This window comes from Brienomyrus brachyistius, chromosome 11 (assembly GCF_023856365.1).
Source record: "Brienomyrus brachyistius isolate T26 chromosome 11, BBRACH_0.4, whole genome shotgun sequence".
Classification (NCBI taxonomy): Eukaryota; Metazoa; Chordata; class Actinopteri; order Osteoglossiformes; family Mormyridae; genus Brienomyrus; species Brienomyrus brachyistius.
In genome coordinates, this window is record NC_064543.1 from 10,014,590 (window position 1) to 10,042,589 (window position 28,000).

The following is a 28,000-nucleotide window of genomic DNA, read 5'->3' on the forward strand; positions in this document are numbered from 1 at the left end:
CACTCAGACTGATGGTTCACTTTTATTTCAAAATACTATCGATAAACACCGCGTCCCTGTAGCGGGCTTCGCGGCTCACGTTGGGGCGGACACAAGCCCAGAAGGCCCCAGACCCAGAGTCTGTCCCGTCACGCTGCTCTCTAGGGGCTTGAAACCCAGCTCTTCCACGGGGATCCCAAATGCACTGAGCTTAGCCTCGCACGTCCGCAGCAAGTCATTGTGAGCCTAGCAAAAAGACACACGGAATGACAGGTGCGGGTGAGTTGCCTGTCAAAGCTACATGTTCCACATGTAAAGAAACACATTAGCGCCATCTATTGATGAGTTGAGCACAGGGCAAGAAAGCTGGGTTTTTAACCTTTTTTATACTAGGGACCCACCAATGAAAATGAACGAGAGCTAGGGGCTCCCTGTCAATAATACCCTCCATGAATATTTTTCACATTGTCCAAACCAGATGATTGTATTAACGTTTGTCAGTTTATGACATGTTTCTGCGGACCCCTTGGTAACCCCACCCCAAGTTGAAAACCCCAACTTTGCAGCGAGAATGATGATGCAATACGCTCACCTTGCACGCACGAGCTAATTCATACTGCAGGTCTTTGATGGTGAGGTTCTTAGCATCCAAAACATCCTGAAAAGAGAGAGATATGCTCACGCAATATGCTCACATATGCTCACGCAAACTAAATTCAACTCAATGAAAAAGATACATATAAAATATGTATACAACTATGGACTAGACCAGTGTGCACTGCAGTGCAACACATCAGGGTCGTGATAACCTACATTACACAGGCAGTCAAACAAAATGCCATTTAAGTCATTTTTATGCGAGTATAAATCTATGATCTCTGTAAAAGTTGTGAGTCACAGTGGTCCTGAAGAATTTGAAGTGACAGAGGCCTAAAAAGTTTTGGAAAATAACCGGATTGATCTAGACTGGGGGGGCCAATATAATATGCTTTCATGGGGCCCAAAATCTCTGGCAACACCCCTGTACAGATAAATAACTTTAAACATTTGTTTTGACTGCCTAAGTCTTTGGGATAATGCTGTATATTTATTGCATTAAATCATGCTTTTATCCACTGGAAAAAGTGAATATTTTATCTCAATGGTGCTGGGAAGTAGCTCACTGCTGGCCCAGGTGTAGGCAGCTCTTGGTCTGAAGTATACACACCCTAGAGCCTACAGAACATAAAGGCCAGCTAAGCAAAGCCTGAATGTAGCTCCAACTCCGCAAAGTTTGGCTTTCATCTATACAGCAGCCAAGCGGTGAAAACAACAATCAGAAATGAGCTCAGGTGCAGTGTGGCATGCTGGGAGCTTGAGGATTAAACGAGAGGAGCAGGTCGCGGAAAGGTGTACCTCCAGCTTGCGGCTCGCCACGCTAAGAGCCGTGGGCTCCAGGTTGGAGGCAGACAGGACTTCATTCAGCTGAGCTTCTTTCTTCTCCAGGGTGTCAGCCAGAACCTCCAGCTTCTTCTCCAGGAGCAAGTTTTTGAAGCCGCTCTTCTGCTGCACCTCCTGAATGGCCTGCGTGAACTTCTGGTACAGTTCATCCCTCTCTGCCTGGACCTGTTTAGGTGAGCATGGTGGTCATCTGGAGGCTCAAACAAAACATCTCAATTCACACAGTATCATACACAGTGCAAGGAACAGGAGATTTCCTGTTTAGTGATATGCAAGTGGCCATTCAGATTTCTACATAGCTCACAATTCCAAATGAGGGTCCCTTCACTTCGTGAAGGTTATTGGTATTAAGTTTTAACTTTAAAATCACAAGCAAACCTGGGGATCAGCAGGCCTGCTCCAAAGAACCTGGAGACCTGTTGACCTGAGATGTCTTGGCCCATTACCAAAATCTTGGCTTTGATGTGCATGATCCTGATCTTTTGACATGCTTGTCAAAAGTCCTTTGGCTCTGACATTCAGTATGACTTGAAAAGACTGTCTGCTGATTCTCCGCTGGACAGAATACAGCTGCTACTTTCATAACACTCAAGCAACTGGTACTAAGACTAGTAAGGAGATAAGGGTGAGGTATCGCCTCTGTGAGACCCACTAACTTACTTCCACCTCTTAAGAATAAAAATCGTCCAACTGACCATTACATCATATATGATCAATATATGATCCCATATGATCCAAACTTAGATCAAATGAAGAGACATTTGGCCAAGTTTTGTGTGGGTCCAAGTGCATAAATCAGGTTCTATCAGGCAAAACTGCTCTGTGGACTTATATGTGTTTTCGGAAATGCAACATTACATCATCTCACCTTGCCGAACCTCTGTTCTACCACTTCATGTTCCCACTTTAGGTCCTTATTCTCCTTTTCTGCAATCTTCAGATGTGCTTTGGCCCGCTGTGGGGAGACCAAGCTGTCTTCAGCTTAAACACACCACCCAGTGCTGAGATCTGCTGCAGTATTTCACACTAGCATGTTTCTGCTCATTGCAGAAGTTGAAGCTACTGGCCGACTTCAACTGAAAAAAAAACTGGAAATAAAGAAATGCTGCAGATTTTACCAAACTAAACATTTGCTCAGTATCACTTCATCTTCCTCAAATACCATGAGATCCATATCCAATAACAGTATGAAATGAAAACACGGACAAAGCCAGTAAAACAGAGCCAATACCGTGAAGCTCACAGCAGGCTTTCGGCAATAAACTCACCGCTAGGGAGCCTTTGTCCATATCATAGTTAGCCAGCTGCTTCTTCTGCTCCGCCAGCTGGCCGCTGGCCTTCTGCAGAGCCTCCGTCAGGCGCTTGTTCTGCTGCTGCACCTCTGCCATCTCCTTCTCCATCCTCTCTTCCTTCTTCTTTTTCTCATCAACTTGCTCCTTCAATGAAGATGCCGGATGCAGTATATCACTCGCTGCCACCGGAGGCACACGGGTGGACCTCTTCTGTGCCGCTCCATGCACTGCGGAGTCAGGCACTGCCTTACTGCTATACATCCCCCCCCCCCCCCACCGTCGCCACCCAAGTCCTCACCTTGAGTGAGTTAATGAGGGACAGGTTGTTGATAGTGATGTCATTGTAGTAGTTCTTTATGTCACTGAAGGCCTTCTCATGGTTCTTCATCAGTGTATCGATGTGGCCGTTCTTCCTCTCCTCTATCTCATGAATTTCTGTTTTCCTCCTCAAATCCAGCTCCGCTCTCATAGCCTCCATTTTCTTTTTATACTTTGCCTCTATTTCTGTGAAAAGGTTAATAAATTATATATATATAAAATGATAGGTTCCATGTTGTACTATGCAGCACGTCCGTCATCCCTAAACGTACATGTACATGGGTTCTATATGTGTGATCTTATATTTGTTGCATAACAAACCTCGTACTTGCCGTTCAAAATCACTCATTGTTTTGGTAACTTCTTCCTCTTGCTTCTGTTGAAATTTCAGTTAGCAAAGGAGAGCTGGTGAGATCTATCATATCGTACAAATGTCATAACCCATTTCTAATTACCACAAACTACCACAAAACCTTCGAAGGAAACACTGAGAAGCATAGGGGAGAGTCCACATACCAGCTTGAGGCTCTTCACTAGGTCCTCATGCCCTAGCTCCTGCTCCTTGTAATCCACCTTGAGAGCCCGCATGGCCCTCCGCAGCTCGTTCTCCTGGCTTCCGTGCTCCTTCTGCATCACCTTGCTGCTCAGCACTCCTTCGGCCTTCAGCTCGGCGACGTTGTTCTGATGTTCATACAGTAGGTGCTTCACCTTCTGCTTATAAACCTGTACAGAGACAAATTGGATAGAACAATGAAGCAACGTGTGTAGATCCCACATCTCAGCCACAGCAAAGACCGGAGCTTAGCCCGTTTTTACAGCTAAGCAGTCAAAATTCAACTTCTTACATTCCAAGACAACTAATGTCGACTCAGCCCACATCGCTGTCTATGCAGTCCCTTCCTGATCCTCCACAGGTGTAGGCGGACATGTTGCCAGTGGTATGTGCCTTTGCCTTGCACCATTAGTCACTGATTGATTTCACCCACTACTCAGAGTCATTGGGGGTCCGGAGTCTATCTCGAAGTCTACGCGCACAAGGCAGGGAATAACCCAGGATGGGGCACCAACCTATCGCAGGGAGCAAACTCACACACCATTCACTCACACATGCATACCTACAGGCAATTTGGTAACTCCAATTAACCTTAGCATGTTTTTGACTGTGGGGGGAAACTGGAGTACCGAGAGGAAACCGTACATCTACATAGGGAGAACATACAAACTCCACACATATGGATCCAGAGCGGGGACTTGAACCCTGGTCCCAGAGGTGTGAGGCAACAGTGCTAACTGATGCTTAATTCCACTAATGGTCCCAAAAACTGATTTTCAAAAAGCGCACTTACCTTGATTTCCACTTGATGTCGATCTTCACACTCCTCCATCTCCCTGTCCCGGTTCCTGAGCTCCGCCTTCTTCTCCTCCAGCTGCCTCCTGGTGATCTCCCAGAAGGTATGGATCTTGTCCCTCTCCAGCTGGAAGTAGTTGCGCTCCTCCCTTTCTCTATCCAGCTCATCCCGGAGCCGCACAATGTGCTCCTCCAGCTTTAACATCCCCAGAGTTAAATGTTCATTTGTTCATTTGTGCAGTTACAGGCTCTACACGGTCCATAATTAACTGAACAGCATACGGATCTTTATATGACTTAATATAAACACTAAACAGAGCATCGATCGCACGCAGATCCAGTCAAAGGTCCTACCTGCTCCTTCGACATCTCTTCAGTGGAGAGACCATCTACCACAGTGGGGGGTTTTCCCTTTGCCGACTTAGCAGCTTTCTTTTTCGGAGGCTGAAATATAGAGTATTAGCTACTAGACCATTCCATGTCAGTGTCTGGTAACGGCTTTTGTGCACATATGCAACATTTTAGCTAGACTAGCTATCTCTCTAGATGGACGCAGCGTCGCCTGCTGTTGTCAAAACATTTGATGGACATTTTGCTAAAACGCTGCTTTAAGGTTTATCACACCAACTAGCTAGTGTGTTAACAAATTTCACATCTGCGGCAACTTTTCTGGAAAGCTACGTTCATATAGTTTAGGATTCGACGTCACACGAAGGATAGTAAATAATAACAAATTATGGTCAAGCAAGTATAATCGTTGGTAGTGGCTTACCATGTTCATATAACCAGTGCAAGACGATGGTAATAAATGGTAGAGGAAGGGGGGTATTTTGAGTTGTGATTCCTGTAGCGGACAGCAAACGAAGCCGTTTCTTAGCAACGTGGCGGCTTTCTCGCGATAAACGGGATTCGCCGGAAGGTTTGGGGGCGGGGCCAGTCGTGTCGGAGGGCCAGTCGTCTCAATGCTGTACAAGCTTATTAAATCATGTGCAAGTTTTCCATACGGCAGCCATGGTCTGGCAAATTTGAATAATACTGCGCCCCGGTAAACTGGAAGTGTGTGTCATTTTTAATAGTCAGTCAGCAGTATAATGGTGAAATCATGAAGCGTATGGCTTTCAGTGAATGCCAGTTTATGTTGGCCTTGTCAATGGATAATAGCTAAATATATCGATATGTTTGTTTCAATGTCAACATAAAATGTGCAAGATGAAAAAACAGTAAAACTGGTATGACGAAGTGTTGTTCTTCATTAAAGACATTCACAAACCATTATTTTTTAATTAATACTTTTATCCACTAGAGGGCAGAATCTGCCTGGCAACACCCGTGCGGCCAAAAATTATTTTCTAATTTATTTATGTCAGTGAAATTATATTTCAGTATTATTTATAAGACACTTGCATTTTACTTTAATTTTGTTTAAAGGTAAAATATCATCAAGATAGCGTCACTCATTACATCTTCTTTATTAACTAATAAAAGCGCATCAATTGTATTAGTCATATTAATATTAGATATGTCGTTCACGAGTGATATATAATTTATATAATATAATATATGCATAATTCATCCGGTGGTGTTTCTCATATGAAATAGAAATCTATATATTAGAAGAAGTCTTTCTGTTAGGTCTATATTCTCTCGGTGATTAATTAAACATTTGGGATTGCATTAACTTTAACTAGTTATGTGGCTTAGTTTTTTAGAACCAACAAAACAAAAAAAAAGTATATTTTTATCCCGAAGAAGCGCTGATTCCAAGAATGACGGTGCATATTTCATACAGGTGCAGGTCCCGGGGATGAAGGGTGTGGCAATGGCAGTGGAACTGAAATACAAAACAAACACGAGAAAACACCATTTGTACCCAGTAGTACCTTTACACATAGAATGCAAACTGGGGAAGCCTTTTGTTTTCTGCCACTGTCACTCATATTCCCCCCAGCATCTCCGACTCTTCATAGTCTGCGCCCAGTTCCAAACCAACACCCCTCCCATGACAGTTCATCCCTTTAGTGTGGGCAGTCTGCCAAGATGCCACACACACATACACACACACACACACACACACACACACACATTCACGCACCGCCTATCCCACTCTCCAGATCTCTCCGTCTCTTTCCTCCGCAGTTTCCCTCGTCCCGGCTCATTTACTATGCTGTGCTCACTGTGAGCAAAGGCACCGTGATCAGCAGAGCGATCGTCCTCCCTCTCTCCCTGTCTTGCGGCTCACGGTGGCAGCGTCCCCGGAACTGCCGTGCTCGTGTGGGGATGCGTCGCCGGTGAGGATCGCTGGTGGGGGGCAAAAAGGGGTGTCGCTGGTGTCTGATGCCGTGGAGAGTGGAGCCGGCGCGTCTCTCTCTCCCCCGCTGTATATCTCGCTCCCTCTCTCTTTATGCATGCTGCCTTAGACAGCCTTGCACACTCCCCCTGACTGGATGGAGGCACAAGGAGGGGCAAGTACCCCAGGTAGGTGCAAGCTATAGATCCTGACTGATATAACGTACAGATATATGGGGAGGGGGGCGTATATGGGGAAAGACACGTAGGAATGAAACTCACTGTAAATGTGAAATACGGGCAGCAAACGCTCTGACAATGACAATTTGAAAATATGTGTATTTATAACAAGTTGTTTCGCATGTAACAAAAAAGAGAAACTTAATTGTCACGCCTCATGCCGAAGTGGGACTGTTATTTCGTATTCATTGATTAAATACCGTTTTCTGTGCCTTTGTTAAAATTTTGAGTTATAGTAAAAACAGTTGTTTTCAGTTTGATCTGACAAGAAGCCCCTGAGACACCACTCGCTGTAACGTTTTATAATAATATAATACTCTTAACTTGCTGCGTTATATATGTTATCTTTGCTCATTAAGATACGTGTATTTCCTGAGCAACTGATTATCACAATAATGTAGAAAAAGTGGCCTGTTGGTGTAGCCCGGCTGGATGGGAATGCGGCTCCTATCTCACTTTTATAAATGTCAGCTATCGGTATTGTATAGCATTCGCGATCCGCGTCTGGTTTGTCTATGTCAATGATGCCTTACATACATTAACATTTCGATCATGTTAAATTATTTTTTTAAATTGTATATCATAACCCAAAATCTCTTAAGTAGATCGTCCCCTCGCTAATGCTGGGGTTCGTGGAGCAGGAAGGTTAGTTGTCAAATGCAGGGCAGCACCTGCGCCAAACAAAAACCAACCGGCTTCAGTCTGAGCCGCTTCGCCACCAGACATCTGGCGAACAGCTTCAAAGTATCTCCTCCCGGCTCTTCCCAACGCGAGGAAACACTGTCCGCTAGCAAAGGCGCCTACGCTGGCGCAGCACCCCTGCGTTATGTAGATGATCGATAGTCTTCGCCTCTCTGTGCCTCTGCTCTGATGCCTATTGTTTCACAGCCGCTGCATGACTCAAGCGTGGGGAAAATACATCACAAAAAACATCCACCACACCCTAACCTATCTATAGTATATGTAGCATTTGCATATATGTCAACGCTACAAGATTACAGAAATCCGAATCTCTACCACCTGTATTTCATAACATGACACTCTTGATGTATATATTCAAAGGTGACATAATAAAATTAGTCCAAAATTAGTTTCTTATAAACATCCGAGGATAGATTAACAGAATGACACAGGCTTACTCAGAAATGATCGCTTCCTTTGATAATGTATTGTTGGCGAGCATGCACCATTGTTAAATACGCTATAGTTGACTTTCGCTGTCTCACAGGCGAACCCCGTAGCATAAAGCATGCGGTGCATGACTGCATAGCCGCTGTCTCTCTGGTGCACGTTTTAATCACCATCCCATGAATGCGAGGCTGCATTTCCGTAAACTAAATTACTGCTATGATTAATTACCGCTGAATCAACTGTGAACTCTCTCTGCTAGTGTCTAATGGATTTTAATACTTGTACTGAAGGCAGCCCAGTCAAAAAAGTTAAACTATAGCAAATGCACACGTCATAACAATAATAACAAATATAATAATAATAATAATAACAACAACAACAATAATAATTACTATTATATAGCCCTGATGGAGTACCTCAGTGAGATCTATATTAACAATTGGCACTCATAACATTTGCTGGTATTTGTTCCAAACAACTGCTCCATTTAATTCAGCCGTTGAAAAATATCGATCAATATGTCGCATACAATAAATAGTAAAGGTAACGGACCATCCATCCATCCATCTGTCCTCTAACCACTTAAAACTGAAGTGGGTCGCATTCAGTATACGGCACACGGCTGGGATGCACCCCTGGGACGTAAGTCCATTACAGGACACATACATAATATTCAAAACTTCCCCCTGAGCTACCGTTAAATAATTTAAAACTGTATAAAATTACAGCTATTTGAAAATGTAAAATACCCTTTAATTTGATGTAAATTAATTAGTACATAAAAATATAAGTATCTTATCACTAAAACTTATGACTCTAGACCAGTTGTGTACTGAGATCCAACTGTGTAATTAAATCAAGGTAAGCTGTGGTTTCCCATCATCCGGGTGCATGAAACAGGTATTGATGTATGAAAATGCCAGAACCTTCTTACCGCGAACCATAGCTTTAGTTGGCTAACCCTAAATTTGGGATTTAGGGTAACAGGACAGGCTGCCGGCAAGTATGCAACATGGTATTAATAAGACCAACCAACAGAACCGTAGTACAATACAATTCTGACAGAAACGTTGAGGCATGCCTAATGGCAGATAAAGAATTTAATTACCACCCCAAAGACCAATTAATTAGGGACTGCGATTGAAGAAAATCAGCATACAAAGTGGATCTCTACGAGGTGGATTAAGAATCCTGTCATAGACACTGTTAATTAGACCCTACACATCATTAATTGAAACTACAGTTGATTTATCACTGTTTCGTGGTAAAAAATTTTTTTTGCCATACAGCCTGCTGAGATACTAAATCTATGCGTCAATAATATGAATATACACTGTGCATGGAGTATGACTAAATTAAGAATTTATGTCAGCCACTGCCTTTAAGGTCTTACGTACAAGGTTTAATTTAATATGGTTTGGTAGCATCACAAAGCTGAATTATTGTCTAGTGCCACTGATCTTCACAGAGAAGCAGACAGTGTTTGTTTCTATATTTAATACCAGTCCTTTCTTTACCTGAGGAAACTGAACTCCCTGCTGGCTTAATCTAATTAGGAGTCTCTTGCAAGGCTGAGCCACGTCCTCGGCAAAGGTCCGGGCCCTCTGACACCGAGGGCTTGGCATATTACAGCTAGAAGCCAATTTAGGTCTATGGCATGTGACGCTATACACAGATCCAGGACATTTTCGGTCCAGATTAAAGCCTAACGAGACTGTAATGTTCGGAGAGGGCTGCTTGGGTGGAGCTGGCAGTCAGCCCTGAATCTCACGGAAAAGCCAAGAAAGGCATGTCTGTGGCAGGTGATGTTGACACGTATTTAATTAAAATGCAGGGCAAACAATTCCAGAACCGCATCAAGAACACAGTATGAATATTAAGCTGCTTTAAGGGACAAAGACGGTGAGCGGAGTGACCTAGAAGGGAGGGTCAGGCAGTGCACACAGCACTTGCAAATCTAGAAAATGTAAATCACTATGCCGTAGGACTATATCTTAATTACACAGCAGGCCATTTTGGAAAATAAGGATATGAATATGAAAATATGGATTACAGTCCACTAACTGTTCATTCATGCTGCTAAACTGTGTGTCAGTCCAGGAAATTATCTCATGTTCGGAAACAACTGTTCCTCAGATTTCCTGTAGTGAAATTTATGATCGTAGGAATATTTATTCTAAATAAGCATTTTCTTTAACATTCTTATGATGTACCACTGTGTAGTAATATTTTAATTATTATGATATTTATGACTTCACAACTCTGTACTGAATAAGTGGTTAGTGGTTAGTGTGATCATTCATTATGATCGTATTAACAGTACACATTCAGAGCAGCTGGCGCACAGCTGGCAGCAGGGATATTTAATAATACGCTAAACGAGTAATATTGTTTTTTTCATTTCAGTAACAAATCATCTTACTGAGGAATCAGTGAGTCTTTGCAGCTCAGCTCAAAGTTCATGAAATTTTAATTCATGCTGATACTGTGAATAGACAGAAACTTAGGAGCTGAAACGCACACAAAGACAGACACACAAAGACACAAAGAGACTGGATTAATTGCATTAACCGCAATATTTTCTTGGTGTCTTGGTGTGGGTGTAAGGCTAGCTGTACCCAATTAGGTGTTTGCTGTTGTTTTCTTAATGATTTTTCTTTCGCTGTTTTCTGAGATGTTAGTATAAACATCATTGTAAGCTGTAAGACGGGGCCCAAAATCCTGCCATGCCGGACCTCCTCTAGAGACGCTGGAAAGCTACAAGCACCCAGAATAGCATGTGACTGACACTGAGCAGAATGTGACGCATGCTAACTAATCACTGATGCTAACCTCCCAGGCTGGAAAAGAATGCCTGACTGTTCGTCTGCCTTCCCCTGCAGAGCCAAACAAAGACATCCTGAATCTTCTTCTGAAGCCATCCAGTTCAGGAGACCTGGCCACAGAGCCTTCCCACAACCCAGTAGAAGAGGAGGAGGTCCCTGTGACTAACTCCGGACTGCTGCAGGTCACTGAGAGGAGACGTAAGTGCTGGAGTACCAGTGACCCTCTGGAACAGTGTCTCCCAGTTCAGTCCTCGGGGACCCAAAGACCAGGAGCTGGGAGGGAGCAAAAGTGTGGACAGTCTGACAGGGAGCTCAGAGGAAGCAAAAACATGGACTGACTGTAGGTCCCCGAGGACCGGATTGGGAAACACTGATCTGGAACGACAAATGACAGTGGGCAAGAGCATTGAATATGGATGGAGCATAGAGGATGGATATGGGCTTATGGCTTATTAGGTCTGCTACACCAGGTTCTTTACTCATGTAGTGAATGCCTTAGTCAAACTATTACAGATGCAATGTTACTACCTTACTTCACACCAGTTTAACATCAGCCATTATTTATGTTGATTAATGTTGCCCGGAACATGCAAATGGACGAATATTGTGTGTTGACAGTGTATCACTGGTTAGTATGTGAGTATCTGGTGTTGAATCTTAAGGGACACCGTCACTTTTACTTGATCTAGGACGACATCCTGTGTGCTGTCGGTACTTAGCTCATCAGCTAAGTAACAAATTTTGATTTGCATTTCGTTTTTTCAGTGCTTTTACTTGCGTGACTTTGGGTCCACACGTTTCATTTTAAGTACATGTGAGATTTTGTAGGTTGTGAATTTTTAAAGTGCGGTCAACCCACTGAATGAAAAGGATACTTCCCCCATAATTTCTAAGTTCCACAACAGAACCTTTTTTCAAGGGCGAATTTTTTTGGCGGTATGTGAAGCCGCCGCGCGTGAGAAGCAGCATTGTGCCCTGGCTGAGTAGCAGAACAGATCGTTTTGTGTGTCCCATTAAATGCAGGGCAAGGCCAGGCAAGAGGTCTCGGAAATGCAGCGCCTTCGAGGGCAAATTTGTGCGCTGTCTTTCAGCAGCAGATAAGGAGGTTTTTTGAGCTGAAAGGTCAATAGGGCTCCTGTACCGTCTACCATCACCCAACCAAGCATGTAGGTCAACCACCATTACACATACAGTCCAATAACCAATCAGAAATGCAGGCCTGAAAACAGGAAGCGGCCTGCAAGCCCTCAGCCTTCACATGGGCACTGTCCCCCTGCACCCAGGCCTGCTTTGTGAAGTAAATAGAACCTAACCATCTCCCAGCCTGAAGCCAACATTAAAAGTTAATAGTGTTTTGCAGGAAATGTCCTTCTCAGTGGACAGGGTCATTGTCATGGCCTCTTGTGGTGCATCATCTTTTGAATATAACATGTGTTTCTGGGCTGACTGGTGCGAGCAGCATTTTCTCAGCTAAACGTTTCCACTCTCTGCCACTTTGATTTGCCAGCTGGCTAGTTATGCTTCGGCTGAGGACTTTACAGCAGAAACAGAAGTCGGCGTCAGATTTCTGCGAGAAGATTAACCATTGCCTGTCTTCAGTCTCCCCGATTCGTGAGGAAAGGATGGCATCCAGAATCATAGAAATGTGTTTGTTCAATGTCCTGGTGGGAAAAGCCGCTCCGGCCGTAAAATGCTTTTGATCACAGGTCGGGCGCGGTCGTGTCGCCGGTGTGACTGCGGTGGCCGGGAAATCGCGCAGGCCGCCTTGGCAGGTGCTCTGCTCAGTTTTGCCGCATCAAGGTCACCGGGAGATCGCAGTTGCCATCTTCATTCCTGCCCCCCAGAACAAACCTTGTCAAACCCTTTTTATTAACGGCCCATTTAATGCCTCTTTAACACTCCATAATGCCATCTTTGCTTTTCTTCTCTTCCGTTTATCTCTCTTTTTTCTTTGTTGGATCCCGTTTTTTCTCATCTGGATTTTCTCTGTCACTCTCCTTCATCAACCTGGTCATTGTCCAATAAAAGATAATGACACACCGAGTAACATATGTCACACATAATTCCAATATGTTACATTACAGAATAATATACTAAGATATATTGTTAACATATGATGTAGCTATTGGATTTTGTAATACATTATACTGTATATTATAGAGTAACTCTATAATACACATATTCCCACATCACACCTTGACACTTTGTTATAGTAAAAAAGTTAAAGTAAATATTTCCAGTGAGATTTTGTTGAGATTTTCAATGATATCATGTCGCCGCGTGGCTCAGTGAGCCTTGTCGGAGGGGACGCCTTGGTTGTAGTTAGTGAGCTAGGCAGGCTACCATTCAGAAGTACGAGATGGGGAGGGGGGCGGGGGGTGGGTTGACCTCAGCTCGCCCCACTGGAAACCCAAGGAAGAGGGAGCGGGGGAATCTATGAAACAGCGCACCTCTGCCTTTGTACAATACCTACGCAATTAGTAAAATCAGTCACGCTACGAAACGTTATCAAATGAATGACAATCGATTTATAATGCAGTGACATACAGTGTCACAGATACATTGTTGCATTATTATATATATTTTTTTGGTTTGTGCGAAATCATTAAAAATAATTTCAAGCCAGTCCGCACACCCCCCTAGGTGAATTGGTTTAGTCTTGACTCTTGCTTGACAGCGTTGGGGGAGGGCTAATGTATTAACGGGAGTGCCAAATTAACACAAATGGATAAGATAAGGTCTGAGCCATCAAGTGCCCAGTTTAGGGAAAAAGGAAAGGAGAAAGAAGAAGAGAAACATGCAAAAGATAAAGGAATGCAGGAATCCAACGCTTTATAAGTACAAAATTATACATGTAAGGAAATAGGCTAGTGAGACACTGAAATGTCTGTTAGCCAATAGGGTAATACTGTAATACTTATATTGTGTTGGTTGTCTTTGTTACTTCTCTTTGATATTTATGAATCTTATTTTGTATATATTTATACATTCATACAGCTTTACATTTTATTGATTTGTATAGTTCCAAATGTCCTAATAAACTACACAGTGCTGAATGGTGGGTGATAGACTCACAGTTTTTTGTTGCTGTGAGGGGGGGTCGTTTGTAAAAGGCCCCTCTGTTCCAGGTCCAGTGCCACACCTCCAACAACATCCCCTCCTTTGTTCTGCTGCAACTCCTGGTGCTGCCTGAAGGAGGACCCTAATATTTACGCTGCCGCTTTTCTCATTTAGCGAATGCCCTTATGCAGGGCGGTCCCTGCTAAGCGTTCGCTGGACACATTTCCAACGGCGTCCCTGCACTGCATTTCCCAGAGCGCTTAGTGACAAGCCCTAATGAAGATGCAAATGTGATGCGAAACAAACCTGGCGCTTCATCGTAATGTAAAATATAGCGAATCGCCCTGAAGCCTTTTTTGTCTGTGTCAGCAAATGGCACCAGCAGTGGGAGTCAGACTCAGCATCTCGATGTGGGTGGGGTCCACAAAGTCCTCCTCTCGCTTCATCTGGTGGCTGAAGCCTGGCTTGCAGTTTGATGCGCCTGTCAAAGGATCTCCAGAGTGCCAGGGGGTGAACGGAGACGGCTTCTGTTGGCAGGGGGCACATTTCAGTTAACTGGCCCTAAGCCTATTGCACCACGGTTATCAGACACGGAGCGTTTTGTATGAAAATTGAGCTTTAAAACACATGACTGTTCATCTTCCTTTGGGAACGAATACAGTTGGGACTACAATGGGTGCGAAATGGTGGCATACAGCCGACTGAGGGAGGTTTGTGGTTCTCTGGGATGCAAAGTCTTGTTTGTGGTAAGAAGGTTCCCAGTTCACATCCAAAAAGTCGGCTGAGTGATGCCACCAATGGGCACCACTGAGCAAAAAAAAAAAAAACTGCTAAAAACAGCTTATGCTGGTAGCTGGTTTTAGCCGGTCTAAGACGGTCTTAGATGGTCACGTCCCAGTTCTCCTTGCTCTTTGGTAGTTTAGCTGGCAGGGCCACCAGCTGGTCATGCTGGTGTGGTCAGTCTATCAAACTGGTCATACTGGCGTGGCTGGCTACACCATCAAACCATCATGCAAAAACGCACCTTAAACTGGTCAACTATCAACAGTATACCCAGTTTAAGCTGACCAGGCCTTTTTTTTTACAACAGGGCCCCAATCGCTCCAGGAGCTCCCGCATGGCCAGTCGCATGCGGATTTGTATAAACGTATCCGCTAAAATGTAATGACCTCCTTTCATTCAGACTATAAATGTTTAGTCCCATTCCGTCTAACTTGCTGAATTCTACACTGCCTCCTATTGCTGTTTATTCTTCATTAATTATTTATTACTTGGGGAGCGGAGTGGGGGCTTGAAAGCAAACTGCACAGAAAAGAAGAGGAAAAAAGTATTTTAACAGAATGCCTACTGTGGGGGTGGCATTCTGCATTTTTAAAATGTGTCCTGTTTTCCCCCCTCGCCAGAAGGCTGGCAGATAGGCCAGTATTACTGTGCTCTCTCAGGGAGATGATCCCTTGGGAAATGAAGGCAGCACTCCCAAACAGTCTTCAGCCACCCCCACCCCCCAACCCGCACTATGAATTTGAAAAACAGTAGGGGGAAATAAAGGAACAAGCACTCCGGCTGTAAGAAGAGCAGTGCATGGTGGGTCTTTTCCTGGAATCTTAATGTAGTTCTGCGTGTTGCGGGTATATATATATATATATATATACACACACACACATATATATTGCATGTGAGATTTTTTTGGTAGCGAAAGTGGCAAAAATCCTGTGAATGTCACCGGGGCAGTGAGACAATTTGCTGCTACGGGCCCCAGTTTGCACTGCTTAATGTGGCTGTTCCGTGGAAGGGTGGGAATTAGATTCCTGCAGGGCAGATATGCTGCCAGAGCCCCTCCCAGACTGCAATCAGCTTTATGTATTATACATCACAATGTATTACCATGCAGCTCAGTCTCACAGTACAACCTCTGTTTCCCTGGCTTAGGAAATCTGAAAATAACAACGCAAAATCCATCAGATCGGCTTGCATAATTTGCGTGGGAGCTTTAGGATCAAGCAGCGGACTAATCTGAACAAAAGCGGCCCAGCAGGATGAGGGAGCTGGTGAGATGATGGAGCACTGGCAAGGAGAGGCCCAGGGGCGAGCGCGCGCTAGCAACAGGCCCCAAGCGAGTGCTAACGGCTGCTTGGGCTCTTTGACAGCTGTCAAAGTCATCGACGATGGGCATTAATCTTATTTTAGCCTTAACAACCGGACTGAGCCAAATTTATAGCAGCGGGGGGGATTGCAGGTTATGTGGGATTCCCAGCTTCCCCCCATCATTAAAGGTGGGCTGACATGTAGGCTTTTATACCCCCAGCACCCCTTAGGGGGTGGCGCTCATTACGGAGTGTTGAAAATTAATAGTGTACAGCATTATGCCACCTGAATTGAGACGCCCCCCCCCCCCCCCCCATATGGATGATCTTTGGCTGACACCCTGTCAGGCGGCATCCTGGTTGTTGACATAGCGTGTGTCAGGCAGCTCGCAGATATTGACCCGCCGCGATTGCCTTTGTCTGCTAACAAAGAGCCTGGGGGACTTTGTGCCGAGCGGCAGACAGAGCCGAGCACCTGCAGCCCCCCTAACTAATTGCTCCTAAAAAAAGGGGCCCGTCTTCGGAGGAGCGGGATGGCTGCCGATGGGGAGCTGGTCTCATTAAAGGGATGGAAATTCCACATCGACTCATCCGCACATGAAAAACGAAAGCACTGCCTTCCCAAAAGCATCCCGGCCCCAGCGTCTGCCATAGCACATACCAGGCCTGGCAATGACGAAGCGATCCGGAGAACAAAGCCCTCACGGTAGTGGGGGGGACGGACAAGGGTTGCGTGGGGGGGCAAATGCACCACGTGACTCTCACTGCACCTCAAAACCAGAGGCACGCGAGATCCGATAGCGGACGCGGGGCCGAATAGCCTGTGCTGTTAACTGCAAGAACTCATGCCTGTCAATTGCTCAGTGAGTTCGCATGGCCCGGCCCCGCCCTCTGAATCCCAATGGGCTGACGGGTCGGTTTGAAGCCAGGAAGGCTGCACAAGGGGCACCACAGCGATACAGATGGACACTGGCCACACCCTGGCCCAACGCCCAGGATGGGTGACCTCCCCAAGGGGGCGGGGGGGCAGCAGCATTGCATTTTCTACCCAGCCACTGGAAATGTTACAAGCGGAACCAAAGCCTGGGGTTACTTGTGCCACAATGACTCTGCACTTTTTGAAATAATAAATAGCAGAGCCATTGCAGATCACACATCTTAAGCACGGCATTTTAGCTATTTCCGGTAAAGCAGACAGACAGAGTTCTTGGGGTTTCGTCTTTGGCTTCGACTTTCGTCTTCTTTTGAAAACAGCTCCATTCGAACCCAGCAGCTTCACATTGCTGGGCTTCCTTGCTTGCAGCCTTACATACTGCGGGCTTCACTCATTGTCTGCTTATAATGCTCCTAAAAACTGCAACCCCAATAAGTGGAAAATAAAAGCAAATTCTTCAGTGTTCTTCTTTAAAGACAGGGTTTTTGCTTTTTTACTGTTCATTTTGTTGCCAATGAGTGCATTTGACTTATAGCTTACATTAACGGTGGTAACTTTACGTAACTGTGTTCATTTGCCACTTATGTGGGCTCGCTGATATGCATTCCGGGTCCTGACCATGGAATTTCAGTTGACCAATGGGGTCGAAAAGCAAACCAGTTGACTCCTCCTTCTTCAGCCTATGCCCCACCCTCTATGGTCCCAACAGGAAGTGCCTCCATAACCTTGCAGAGCCAAGACCCAACGCCTGTTCTCATTCCAGCATTTTCTTGTTCCAGTCACCACTCCAGTACCCAAATAAAGTCTCTGTTCTCCTCCATCCCTATTTTACATGGTTGTGTTTACTATCCCACATAAAGCAAGTCTTACGTGCGCCTAAGGAAAAATGTCCTGCAGCTAGGATTTGATAAACCCAAGCAAACTACCTAAAATAGATCCAGGATAAAATAAAAACTATAGATAAAACTAAAATCCTGCCATTGCTACCTGTATCTGCTGTTAAAATAATCCTGCTGTACCAGGAGACTCGTTGGATTAGGATCAGTACGTCAGTCGATCAGAGAGCAGCACCAGTTCTCCCCGTGAGCTAATGGCTCATTCCTACTCTCCTTCTTCCTTCCCCTCTTAGAGCCATTGAGTAGCGTATCCTCCCTGGAGGTGCACTTTGACCTCCTGGACCTGACCGAGCTGACGGACATGTCCGACCAGGAGCTGGCTGAAGTCTTTGCCGACTCAGATGAAGAGAACCACAATGATTCCCTGGCTGGTGAGTTTGTCTCTATCCGCCGCGTGTCCGGCTACGAAAAACTGCTTCTCAAGCCGCGGAAATGAGTGTGGCCTTCACTCAGTGAAGGTCTGATAGATAGGCTGGTGCTTAAAATCTGCAGGAAGACCATCCCATCCCTTACAGATGTAATAAATATGCCCAAGCTTATATTCAAATATGTAAACACTGTTTCCCTCACACAGTATAGTAAATCTAGATCCCCCAGACATCCTGAGCAGATGAACAGAGGATTTTATCTCTCATAATCTATCCTGTGACATTAAGGGTTAAGGGTATTATTATTCATTAATGTGCGTGTGCACGTGTACCCTAAAAGCGAGGGTCAATGAAATGTGATACCCGTCTTTCTGAGATGAAGCAGCAAGGCTGACAGTTCCAGGCAGGACCTGTGGAATGTAGAAACAGGAAGGCGAGTCGACAGGAATCTTTATAAAACTGTCAGTACAGTCACAGTTCACCTGGGGCCAACCGAGTTACATAGCAACTTATCATGATCCAAGAATAACCAGGTCTTATTAAATGGGAAATATCCTTTGATACCTAAACTCAAAGGCCAGTTTATGAGGTACGACTGTCCTCTAAGGCAAACTGCCCGCTCCTCAGAAGAGAGAACCATCCGGCTGCAACTTGGACGGATTAGAACATGGCGTGACTGCCTTGTGATTCCAGCACCTACCGGAATTTTTCACGCAGTACAGTGTCTACAGTCTAAAGTTCGCCGGGAATGTTGTGATGAACCAAAAACATCCAGTCGATGGCATTTTTGAGTGTGAAAAAACCTGGTTAGTGAGAGCGGTCAGAGGACAATGCCGACAGCTAGGACCACATGCTCAATAATAAAGTCTCAGTACAACAGTGGTATATAGAAAGGTACCACTGAGGGCACAATCTGCCTACTTTTAAAGTGATCCGGAGGCAAAAGTGGGTCTTACCCAGAGCTACTGTAACTATGTGTACCTAATGACGTGCCACTGAGTGCAGTATCCATTAATTATTATTATTATTATTATTATTATTATATGTAGTATTTGAACAACATGCTCTGTGTCATGGCACTGACAAGGCTGTGGCCAAGGACAGCTCTAAATGCTGTCATATGTCATTGGAATGCCCATTTGCTCCTTGAACATCAAACAAACATGACGCAGTTTTGTGGTCTTTCTGTGTATTTGTTGCTTAGTTACATGCTACAGACCCGAGAGACAGAAAGCCTTCCTGTCAGGGTTTGCAGGTTTGGGATGGAAGTCTGAAGTTTAGGTGGGATAGAGACTTCAGACATTCAAGCTGAACCAAATTAATTAATTTATCACAGAAAAATGTGCTCGAGGACACAGAACGCTGTAAAATGAACTGAAACAGAACCCTAGAACCAAAGAATAACAAACAAAATGAAAAGCCAAGAATGCTACGCCCACAGCCACCTTCTTGCAGTTTCCTGATCTTCAGGTTTCCATTTCTCCATCAACACTCCTCCTCCATCAAGCCAGTGACCTTTTTAAAACCCCGATGTCAATATGATATTTGACTGACCAATCAAGGCCATGCCCACAGATCCAGTCAAGCCCTGATTGGTCAGTGAAATATGATCTAAACCCAGCCCAGCTCCCTGTGGGCGATCCCCAAAAACATTTCCTTTTGTGTTACTTAAAGGTCAGAAATCAGACCTCCAGGATTTCTCCAGTCGCCATCACCTGTAAACAGAGACAGAGAGAGCTAAGTCTGACCCAGATGAATAAAACATGAGAGAACATCCACAGTCAGATGGAGCGGAAACCCAAACACCTGCCCCCGCCTCGCTCAGGCCGACAGCGCAACAGGCTAAACGATTCTGCTGTCCCGTAAATTTAGAGAGATTTCTCACCGCTTCCAGTACTTGCATAAATAAGAGCTGGAGAGCAATTTGACTGTGGGGGCAAATGCTGATACAGGAGGTGTGGCCCTCTGGGCTCGCTGGATGCAGTGAGTGCCCCTGCAGGTCACGAGCACCTGCCTTCCGGTTCCTTCCGTCTCGCACTCTCTCATGCAGCCCCTGTGCTGCCCTTTAGAAAGCCTTGTGCTTTGAGTCTTCTCAGTGAGTGATTAAGGTTCTGCTGCACTGCCACTAAAGCTAAGATGGATGAGTCCTAGTGGCACTATGACCCCCCCCCCCCCCGCTGATGGCATGCTAGCCGGCAGGCACAAATAACAACATGCCCTAGCTCATATAAAACCAGACGGCAGACCCAGTTAAAACCGGACAAACTGCACAATCTGCTTGACAAAGTCACGGATTAATCTGGCAAGAAATGGGAGAGGCTTTTGAAAAATGCTGTACATCACCATGGGCAAAAACCTCCGTTAAGAGGTGATGAAATGGGATAAACAGAAGGGCGCCGTGCAGATGGCGGGGGGGGGGAGCAGGAACAGGGCACACAGGTCCGACACTCTCGTGCCGTACATTCACCCTCTGTCGTCATGAGATGTTTTTGCCGCCTCTGGTTTTTTCGGACTTGTGATAGAAGCTGTTGGACCATTTTCAGCCTCGGTGGGGAAAATGGTGCACAATAAACCTGTGAATGTTACTCTCCCAGCAATGCTGGCAAAGCGCACGCGTTAGGAGTCCACACACCAGCCGCTGTACCCATTCCTGGGGGGTCATGTACCTTGTGAATGCCCACCCGTTAGAGGAAAGTGAACAGCCAATAGCATTCTTGGAGACAAGGCACCGCCCACCATCACACAGGCCCAGGTTCCGTGCAGAGGAAACAAAATCGTCACGGCCATCCCAGGAACACCGGCTCTCTCTGCGGCCGGCTAATCGGTGATCAAGGATGTCATCCCATTCCGGCCGCAGCTGCGAGCGATCCGGCCAAAAATCCCTTCGGTTGCTAGGCAGAGGCCCTATTGAGTCCATTAACTGGGGTGCCTCGTGAAAGAGGCTCTGTTGCTGGAGCTGCTTCGGCGCACGTCCTGCGGTCGGCGGCACATCTGCATTTCTGATACGGCGCCTTGCACAGAGGATCCGGGTAAACATCACTTCTCTGAGCCTGGGTGAGTTCTGCTGGACCTGGCCGCACAGAGCTCTGTCCCTGGTCTGCCACATTGTCAGTGGGGCTCTTCTGGGAAGCTGGCACTGGTCCCTCACGACCATATGCCCGTGCACGTCTTCGTCTCGCATGACACAGCACTCATTATGCGTCTACAAAAGCGAAACTCCTTATGCGGTTGCTGCCCACTCTCTGTAAGTAACCGCTGATGGTGCAGCTATTCCAGCTCAAGGGACAGCGACATCGCTCTTTCAAATTCTCCGGCATTTTCCGCAGCGCTGCGTTGATCGGGAGAGTCACAGGGTCAGGTGAGCAGGGTTTAAACTTGACGCAATCGCCAAGGAAAGACGCGGAAATTCCGTCGGTCTTAATGGCACGCTGAATAATTCAGGGCAGCCCTCACACAGTGTGGCACAGCACACCAAAGATATATTTGAGAGAAGAAGATATATGACTTCATCTTCTCGGTGATTTGAAAGGTTAACAGCCAGAAGGAGCCCTCATATTATCCCCTCTGCATGGGATCACTGAACAAAAATGGTGAAGGAATAGGTAGGGATGCTTCACAATGACAGTGCAAAACGGAGTACAGTTACCATTGCAGATGGCGAGCACGCACACAGACACTCTCAGACATCAATTCAGAGGGCCGCGGAAAGTGGAACGCGTCCATGGCGCCGCTGGAGGCGGGAATCTGGAACCAGGCAGGGACAGCTCAGCGGGACGCTAGCGAAACACGGCGGCTTCGTCTGTTTAGTGCTGATGCAGAAGCAGCCAAGTAGGAAGTGACACATTGGTGGGATAGACGCGTCGGGTGGGGTGTTTGTCTGTCGGTCTGCACACCATCTGTCACGCCGACAGTTACCCATGAGACCTTTGGCATAGTGCACGGGATTCTGGGAACAGTGTCTGGGACACAGAGTCACACGGGTCAAAGTCATGTGAAATGAGGTTAAGGCTGAAATTACCATTCTTCTTTATAAAATACAAATGATTAAATAAATGCAATATCTTTAGTTAAATGCACCGATCTGTTACAGTCCGTAGGAAAAAAATGCATTTTTTTATGTATTAATAATAAAAAGATTTTTTTTTCTGACACCTGTAACTCAACCCAGCTTTTTGCTCTGTCCTGAAAATATCTTGAACTGAGCAAAGAGGGTATGCTTTTCATCTACCCGTCTGTCCATCCATCCATCCATCCATCCACCCATCAGCTAATCCTGGTCAGGGTCACAGAAAGTGGGGGGGGGGAGGGAGCTGGAGCCAGCACAGGGCACAAGGATAGGGGAGGGGTGTATTCTATATTTATCTAATCACTGTGTAAAAAAAGCATAGTAATGTCTAGGACAGAAGAGTGAAGCCTGTAATGGAATAAATCTGATGCAAGCTGTGAGAAGAATTAGCCTTCTGGGGGGGGGGGGGGGGGGGGGTGTGCCAGCCTTTTCTCTTGCCCTTCATATCCCTAAGGACAAAGATAGCAGAGCAGTGTTGGCATCACACCTGCCACTCGGTTCGAGTGAAATATCAGAGGCTGGGCAGGTGAGGGCAAAGCCACTGCCCACCATACGCTGTCCAGAGTCCCTGGCCACTCCGCCTACCCACAATGCACTGGGAACTCCTGGCCACTCTGCCTACCCACAATGCACTGGGAACTCCTGGCCACTCTGCCTACCCACAATGCACTGGGAACTCCTGGCCACTCTGCCTACCCACAATGCACTGGGAAGTCCTGGCCACTCTGCCTACCCACAATGCACTGGGAAGTCCTGGCCACTCTGCCTACCCACAATGCACTGGGAAGTCCTGGCCACTCTGCCTACCCATAATGCACTGGGAACTCCTGGCCACTCTGCCTACCCACAATGCACTGGGAACTCCAGGACAATGAAACAGGGTGTGGACAGCAACAGTCACACCCTTTGTTTATAACCTTTGATTTATATTTTACAGTTACATTTATTTATTTTAGCATTTCCCAAAGCGACATTTTACACTGGGTGGGGGGGCATACCCGCCAGTGTCAGCGACTCCCACATGCTGATGTCGGTTCTTTACTCATCCACATTTAATGCGCCTTTTCGTTGTGTATCAGAGTATAGTGGGGGGGGGGGGGGGGGGGGGGGGGGTTTCAGGACAAAAGTGCTGACCGGTAAGAACCTGACCGGCTCAATAATTTGGCCTGTTTTGAGTTCACTCAGAAAATCGACACGATCGATGCCTAAGAGATTACATCACTGAATTGCTGTATATATTCACAGACTGATCTTCTATAACCAACAGTATTACAATATTAAAGCCAAATTTGCTGTTCCGTTGATGCACATTTATGGGGTGGCTGAGGTTGGGGCCAGACTGGTACTTTCACATAGTACAGGAGCCTTATCAATTTCTTAAAATGTTTTTCCTTCCTTGTTAAACTATGCTGTTAATGTATCATGAAAACTCAGATATCTACGCTAACTGTGAACGCTGCCATCACCTGGTGTGCAAAGGAAACAGCACTTAAACACCACCTTCCACGGGCTGATCAGTCACACACCAATCAACAGATAAGCTGATATTGTACATGGCAGGGGATGACAAACCTATATGATCACAAATCAAACCAAAAAGAAGGAAGAGTCCGTTAAACCAAAAATAAGCTTTTACTCGGTACCCAGGCAGTTGTCAAATTGGTTAGTACTGGATTCTGTCATTATAACCTCAAGCTTAAAGAGACAGAAAAAAAACATCTATACATCTAGAGGTTCTGTAATTAATTTATGGAAGAACATATTTATTTTGGTAGAGTGAGGTCATGATGCAGATCCTGGGCTTTCATGCAGTACAGGCTGTTCCCAGAATGCAGAGGCGATTCGCTCCCTAAGCCACTCTTTTAGTCAAATTTGTAGATAAGTTTGTTACAGGTACAAAAGGTTCTTATTTAGTGTCAGTTAGTCAAATGTTTGTTTTAGTATAAAGTATGTATTCATTATACTGTACCTCAAGCCCGCAAACCAGAAAGTGGTGTGTGGGCTGGTTATTACCAACCACATTATTTAACCTGAATTTTTAATATAGTATGTTTTATTGCAGCCTGTTTGCAAGCAGGAGTCGCCCATAAGTTTCTATCAAAGGCTCTTCCTGTACAGAGAATAACGTCTGAGCTTCCAGAAACAAACCTCACTCAGGCTTTGTTGGGCCTGGGGGGGGGGGGGGGGGGTTGATATGGACCTTCTCAAGCAGCCTGGTTCCTGGTCAGCACAGCTGGCTGCCCCCCACCCCCTGACACCGCCCACCCTTCCGTTGCTTAGGGAAACGAGTCATTGTGACACTGGCACAGCAGCTCTCACCTCTCCGTGCCCTCCCCCAGGTCCTCTCACCTCTCCGTGCTTTCCCCCAGGTCCTCTCACCTCTCTGTGCACTCTCCCAGGTCCTCTCTCTCATCCTCCTCATCCATCACTCTGCATTGATTCTTATCATTCTCGTGTCTCAGTACATCTCAGTTCTCAGCTTTTCATTCCCTTTCTCCTTCACCTCCTCCCTGATCTCCCCACATCACCCTGAAGCTGTAATAGCCAAATCTGCACTATTCTCTGGAGTATTTTTAATGAAAAACCACTTAAGGGAAAGGTGTTTTACAAAGATGTTTTCTTCATCGGGTTAGAAGAAGAAGACATCCTCTCATTTTGCATTCTACAACCAGTCGGATATTTAAAAAAGGACCTTGAAAAGGTTTCATGGCTAGTTTTGTTACATTATAATACATATTTACAGTGTTCCTGTGAATTGGTCAGCACAGCTATGCTTTGGCACTAAGTAAACAAAAATGAACAAGACAATATAAAAAGAATAATGTTTCCGTTTGTTGGACTGGGAATTATAGTGTTTCTGCAGAAGCAATCTGAAAGACAAGAGGAAGATATATTCCATGTAATGACAGCAGGGAATCAGATACCAAGAAAATAAGTCTTGTATATTTGGTTCCCGAAGGCCTGTCTCGGCTGCATGGCCCCGTTGTACGGTAACTCGAACCTGCACATGCGCACAGGCAAGTCACAGCGTCAGAGGAGCACAAAGGGCCAAGCCTGCAGGAGAACTGTCTCATAAATGAGGTCAGTTCTCCTGGGTCAGCAATTCCCTGAATAATTGAAATGATTACGTAATATTCAGTCACCCCGTCCACTGACATTTGGATTGTTTACATTACGTTTCCTTCCAATATTGTTGTAAACCGCAGCCCTAACGGCACGTATTGTTTGCACTTGGCTGCTGTCTGAATGAGTTCTAGAACTCAAATTGGGTTAAAGCAAACATGGAGAACTCAGTCCAATAAACTGAAGTGGATTTAGTCTTTGGGCGGCACAGAAGCTCAGCGTTCAGCACTATGGCCTCACCCCTCCATTGGGCTGTTTAAATCGGATCCTGTCTCGGTGTGTATGTGCTTCCTACTGCATCCCAAAACCATGTAGCTGGGTGAATTGGCGTCTCAAAAATGCAAGTATTAACACCAATTATAACGTTACATAATAGATCGCTGTGTTGCAGCTGCGTGTGTGTGTATGTTCGTCAGGTATCCGGACCCTGACCTCAACTACTGGATGGACATTCGAGGAAAATGCATGCATGCATTTTTAGATATGATAAGGAACATGAGGAAACAATTAGAAAAGTACTTTAACTTCCACTGAGATCATCACAATGAATCCGCTTTTATCTCCTTTACGCGTTGAATGACTACATAGAAACTGTACCATCCAACCTAATGGACAAACATTAAGAAACACCTAACTTCCAGAGAAACACAACCTTATTTCGTTTTATGTGATTTGAAGCATGCACTTCATTCGATGAATACCTCGATCGAGGATTTAAGATGTGAGGAGTGGCAGTTGAAGAACACCTTCATCCAAAAGGCTGTGCTTTCAAATCCCAGCATGTTTTACTAAATCGGGAGACGAATTTAATGGGAATCACTTTAATAGAGGCCCTGTTGTGCATATACGTAAAACTGCATGTGCACAAGCTATTTTGGGTAATGTAACCAGTGAGTGGTTTTTTTTAATTACTTGCACAAGCTGAAACAGAAGACAACAAAGAGGGCGGGCTGCAGTCTGCAGTGTCCCTGTGATCGCTCAGCACAGCTACGGTTCATCACTAAGTGAATAAAAATGATCCAGACATACACTACATGGCCAAAAGTATGCAGACGCCCCACTTAATCATAGGAATTTCCTATTTCATCCACACCCACTGCTGACACAGATGCATAATTAAGCACACAGCCAGTCAGTCTCCTGTAACAAACATAACCAGCCGAATGGATGGTCAGACAGGAGAGGTTACTGACTTTACACTAGGTTACAACCCTCGGGTTCAGTAATGAAGTGGTCGGCCACACGGAAAGGGACGCGATCACCCAACATCAATACCCAACCTGAATGGCAGCAATTCCAGCAACGTTCCAGCATGTAAAGGAAAGCTTTCCCAGAAATATCATATCCCAGTGGATATGACAGCAACAATGAACTGACCAACTTCATATTAATACCGCTGGATTCGCAATGAGATGTTGGGAAGCTGGTATCCGCATATTTTTGGCCAAAGACTACAGTTTCCATTCCTTAGACAGGCAATGATGGTGTTTCTCGTGCTGCCTCCAGGTCACCACCACCATCATCACCACCACCACCAGCAGCCGCAGCAGCCCCCGCTGACCCGGGGCGGATACACGCGATCTCCATCCTGGACCCGCTGCAGCCGAGGGGAGCAGCCTCGCGACAGGAAGCACCACAGCGACTCCGAAAACACGGACCCCTTCCTGAAGATGGAGCGCCCAAAATAGCACCCCCCCCCCTTCACAGGCGCCCAGGAACAGCACTCCCACCCGAGACCAAATGGTGCTACATGAACTGGTTTTGGAAGCTATGCCCCCCGCAGCCATGCGAGCGAGACACGCCCACACACGCACCCCTCCTGACACGTCGCACGTTTTATTTACATCCGGAAAATCAGGTTAGCAAAAAGTCCGAGGATTCAGGCCCTCTCAGGAGCACCAACTCTTGTTTCGAGCATGCCCGCTCCCAGAGCATGCTGGGAAATCTACAGCGAGGTGTAAAAGCTCTGACTGGGTGGGTGGGGGGAGGTGTACAGATCATGGTTTAAGATGGGGCCCCACCCAGAACAGTTAAAGCAAAGGAGGACTTTGGCTTGTTACAGGCCAGACTCCTGCAGGCTGCTGTTCCAGACATATTGCTGTTAAAGAGGACACGATCAGCTGGTCCAAAATGGCCGCCGGCCGACTGTACCGAGGGGCTGACAAAGCACTTTTCCCCTCCGTGCCTCGCGTGTGTGTGCTGATGTGCGGGTAAACATGCTTCCAGTGCCAATCCTTCATTCATTATTCATTATGTACACTGCCCGTTTGACTTTGAGTGAGGAATGGGAGGGGGCGCGGGGGGGGGCAGGTGAAAAAGTTTTAGATTACGTAGCATTTCTTAGTGCCGAGTCGAAACCTTAGCCTTTCATTGACAGATTTCATCAAGTATTTTCTTACAAACATACTGAGTTGCGTCCAGTTCCTGCAAATGTTTAACTTTCAACATAGAATCAACATAGAAACGTGGAACCATAAATGAAAGCGGAGCAATACAGAGTGACTGACGGAGCTAAACGGAGGGACCGATGTTTTTGGTTGTGTGATACTCGACTTAGTTGGATCAGCAGAAGTTATATGTGCATTGCTGGTGAAATAAAATGTTGCAAAA

At 45.7% G+C, this 28,000-nt stretch overlaps 2 protein-coding genes across 2 annotated transcripts; one reads left to right on the forward strand and one right to left on the reverse strand.

The window, feature by feature from the left end:
- Positions 1-3: 3 nt before the first annotated feature.
- Positions 4-5,253, reverse strand: gas8 (growth arrest-specific 8). Its single transcript, XM_049031142.1, has 11 exons — positions 5,150-5,253; positions 4,732-4,821; positions 4,376-4,573; positions 3,546-3,752; positions 3,351-3,405; positions 3,010-3,215; positions 2,688-2,855; positions 2,288-2,374; positions 1,375-1,584; positions 572-637; positions 4-225 (listed from the first exon to the last, which is right to left on the reverse strand). The coding sequence occupies exons 1-11, from the start codon at positions 5,156-5,158 to the stop codon at positions 76-78; spliced, it is 1,446 nt and encodes a 481-aa protein (XP_048887099.1). The 5' UTR covers positions 5,159-5,253; the 3' UTR covers positions 4-75.
- On the forward strand, positions 1,472-28,000 carry LOC125751818 (dysbindin domain-containing protein 1-like). The gene is made up of 5 exons (XM_049031147.1): positions 1,472-1,592; positions 6,514-6,852; positions 10,917-11,057; positions 18,067-18,204; positions 26,897-28,000. The coding sequence occupies exons 2-5, from the start codon at positions 6,822-6,824 to the stop codon at positions 27,076-27,078; spliced, it is 492 nt and encodes a 163-aa protein (XP_048887104.1). The 5' UTR covers positions 1,472-1,592; positions 6,514-6,821; the 3' UTR covers positions 27,079-28,000.

Coding starts and splice junctions, on each gene's coding strand:
- LOC125751818 (XM_049031147.1), top strand. CDS start 6,822: ATGGAGGCACAAGGAGGGGCAAGTACCCCAG. Junction 6,853..10,916: donor AGGAGGGGCAAGTACCCCAG/GTAGGTGCAAGC, acceptor CTTCCCCTGCAG/AGCCAAACAAAGACATCCTG. Junction 18,205..26,896: donor CCACAATGATTCCCTGGCTG/GTGAGTTTGTCT, acceptor TGCTGCCTCCAG/GTCACCACCACCATCATCAC.
- gas8 (XM_049031142.1), bottom strand. Junction 4,574..4,731: donor AAGAGATGTCGAAGGAGCAG/GTAGGACCTTTG, acceptor GGGATGTTAAAG/CTGGAGGAGCACATTGTGCG. Junction 2,856..3,009: donor CCCTCATTAACTCACTCAAG/GTGAGGACTTGG, acceptor TCTTCATTGAAG/GAGCAAGTTGATGAGAAAAA.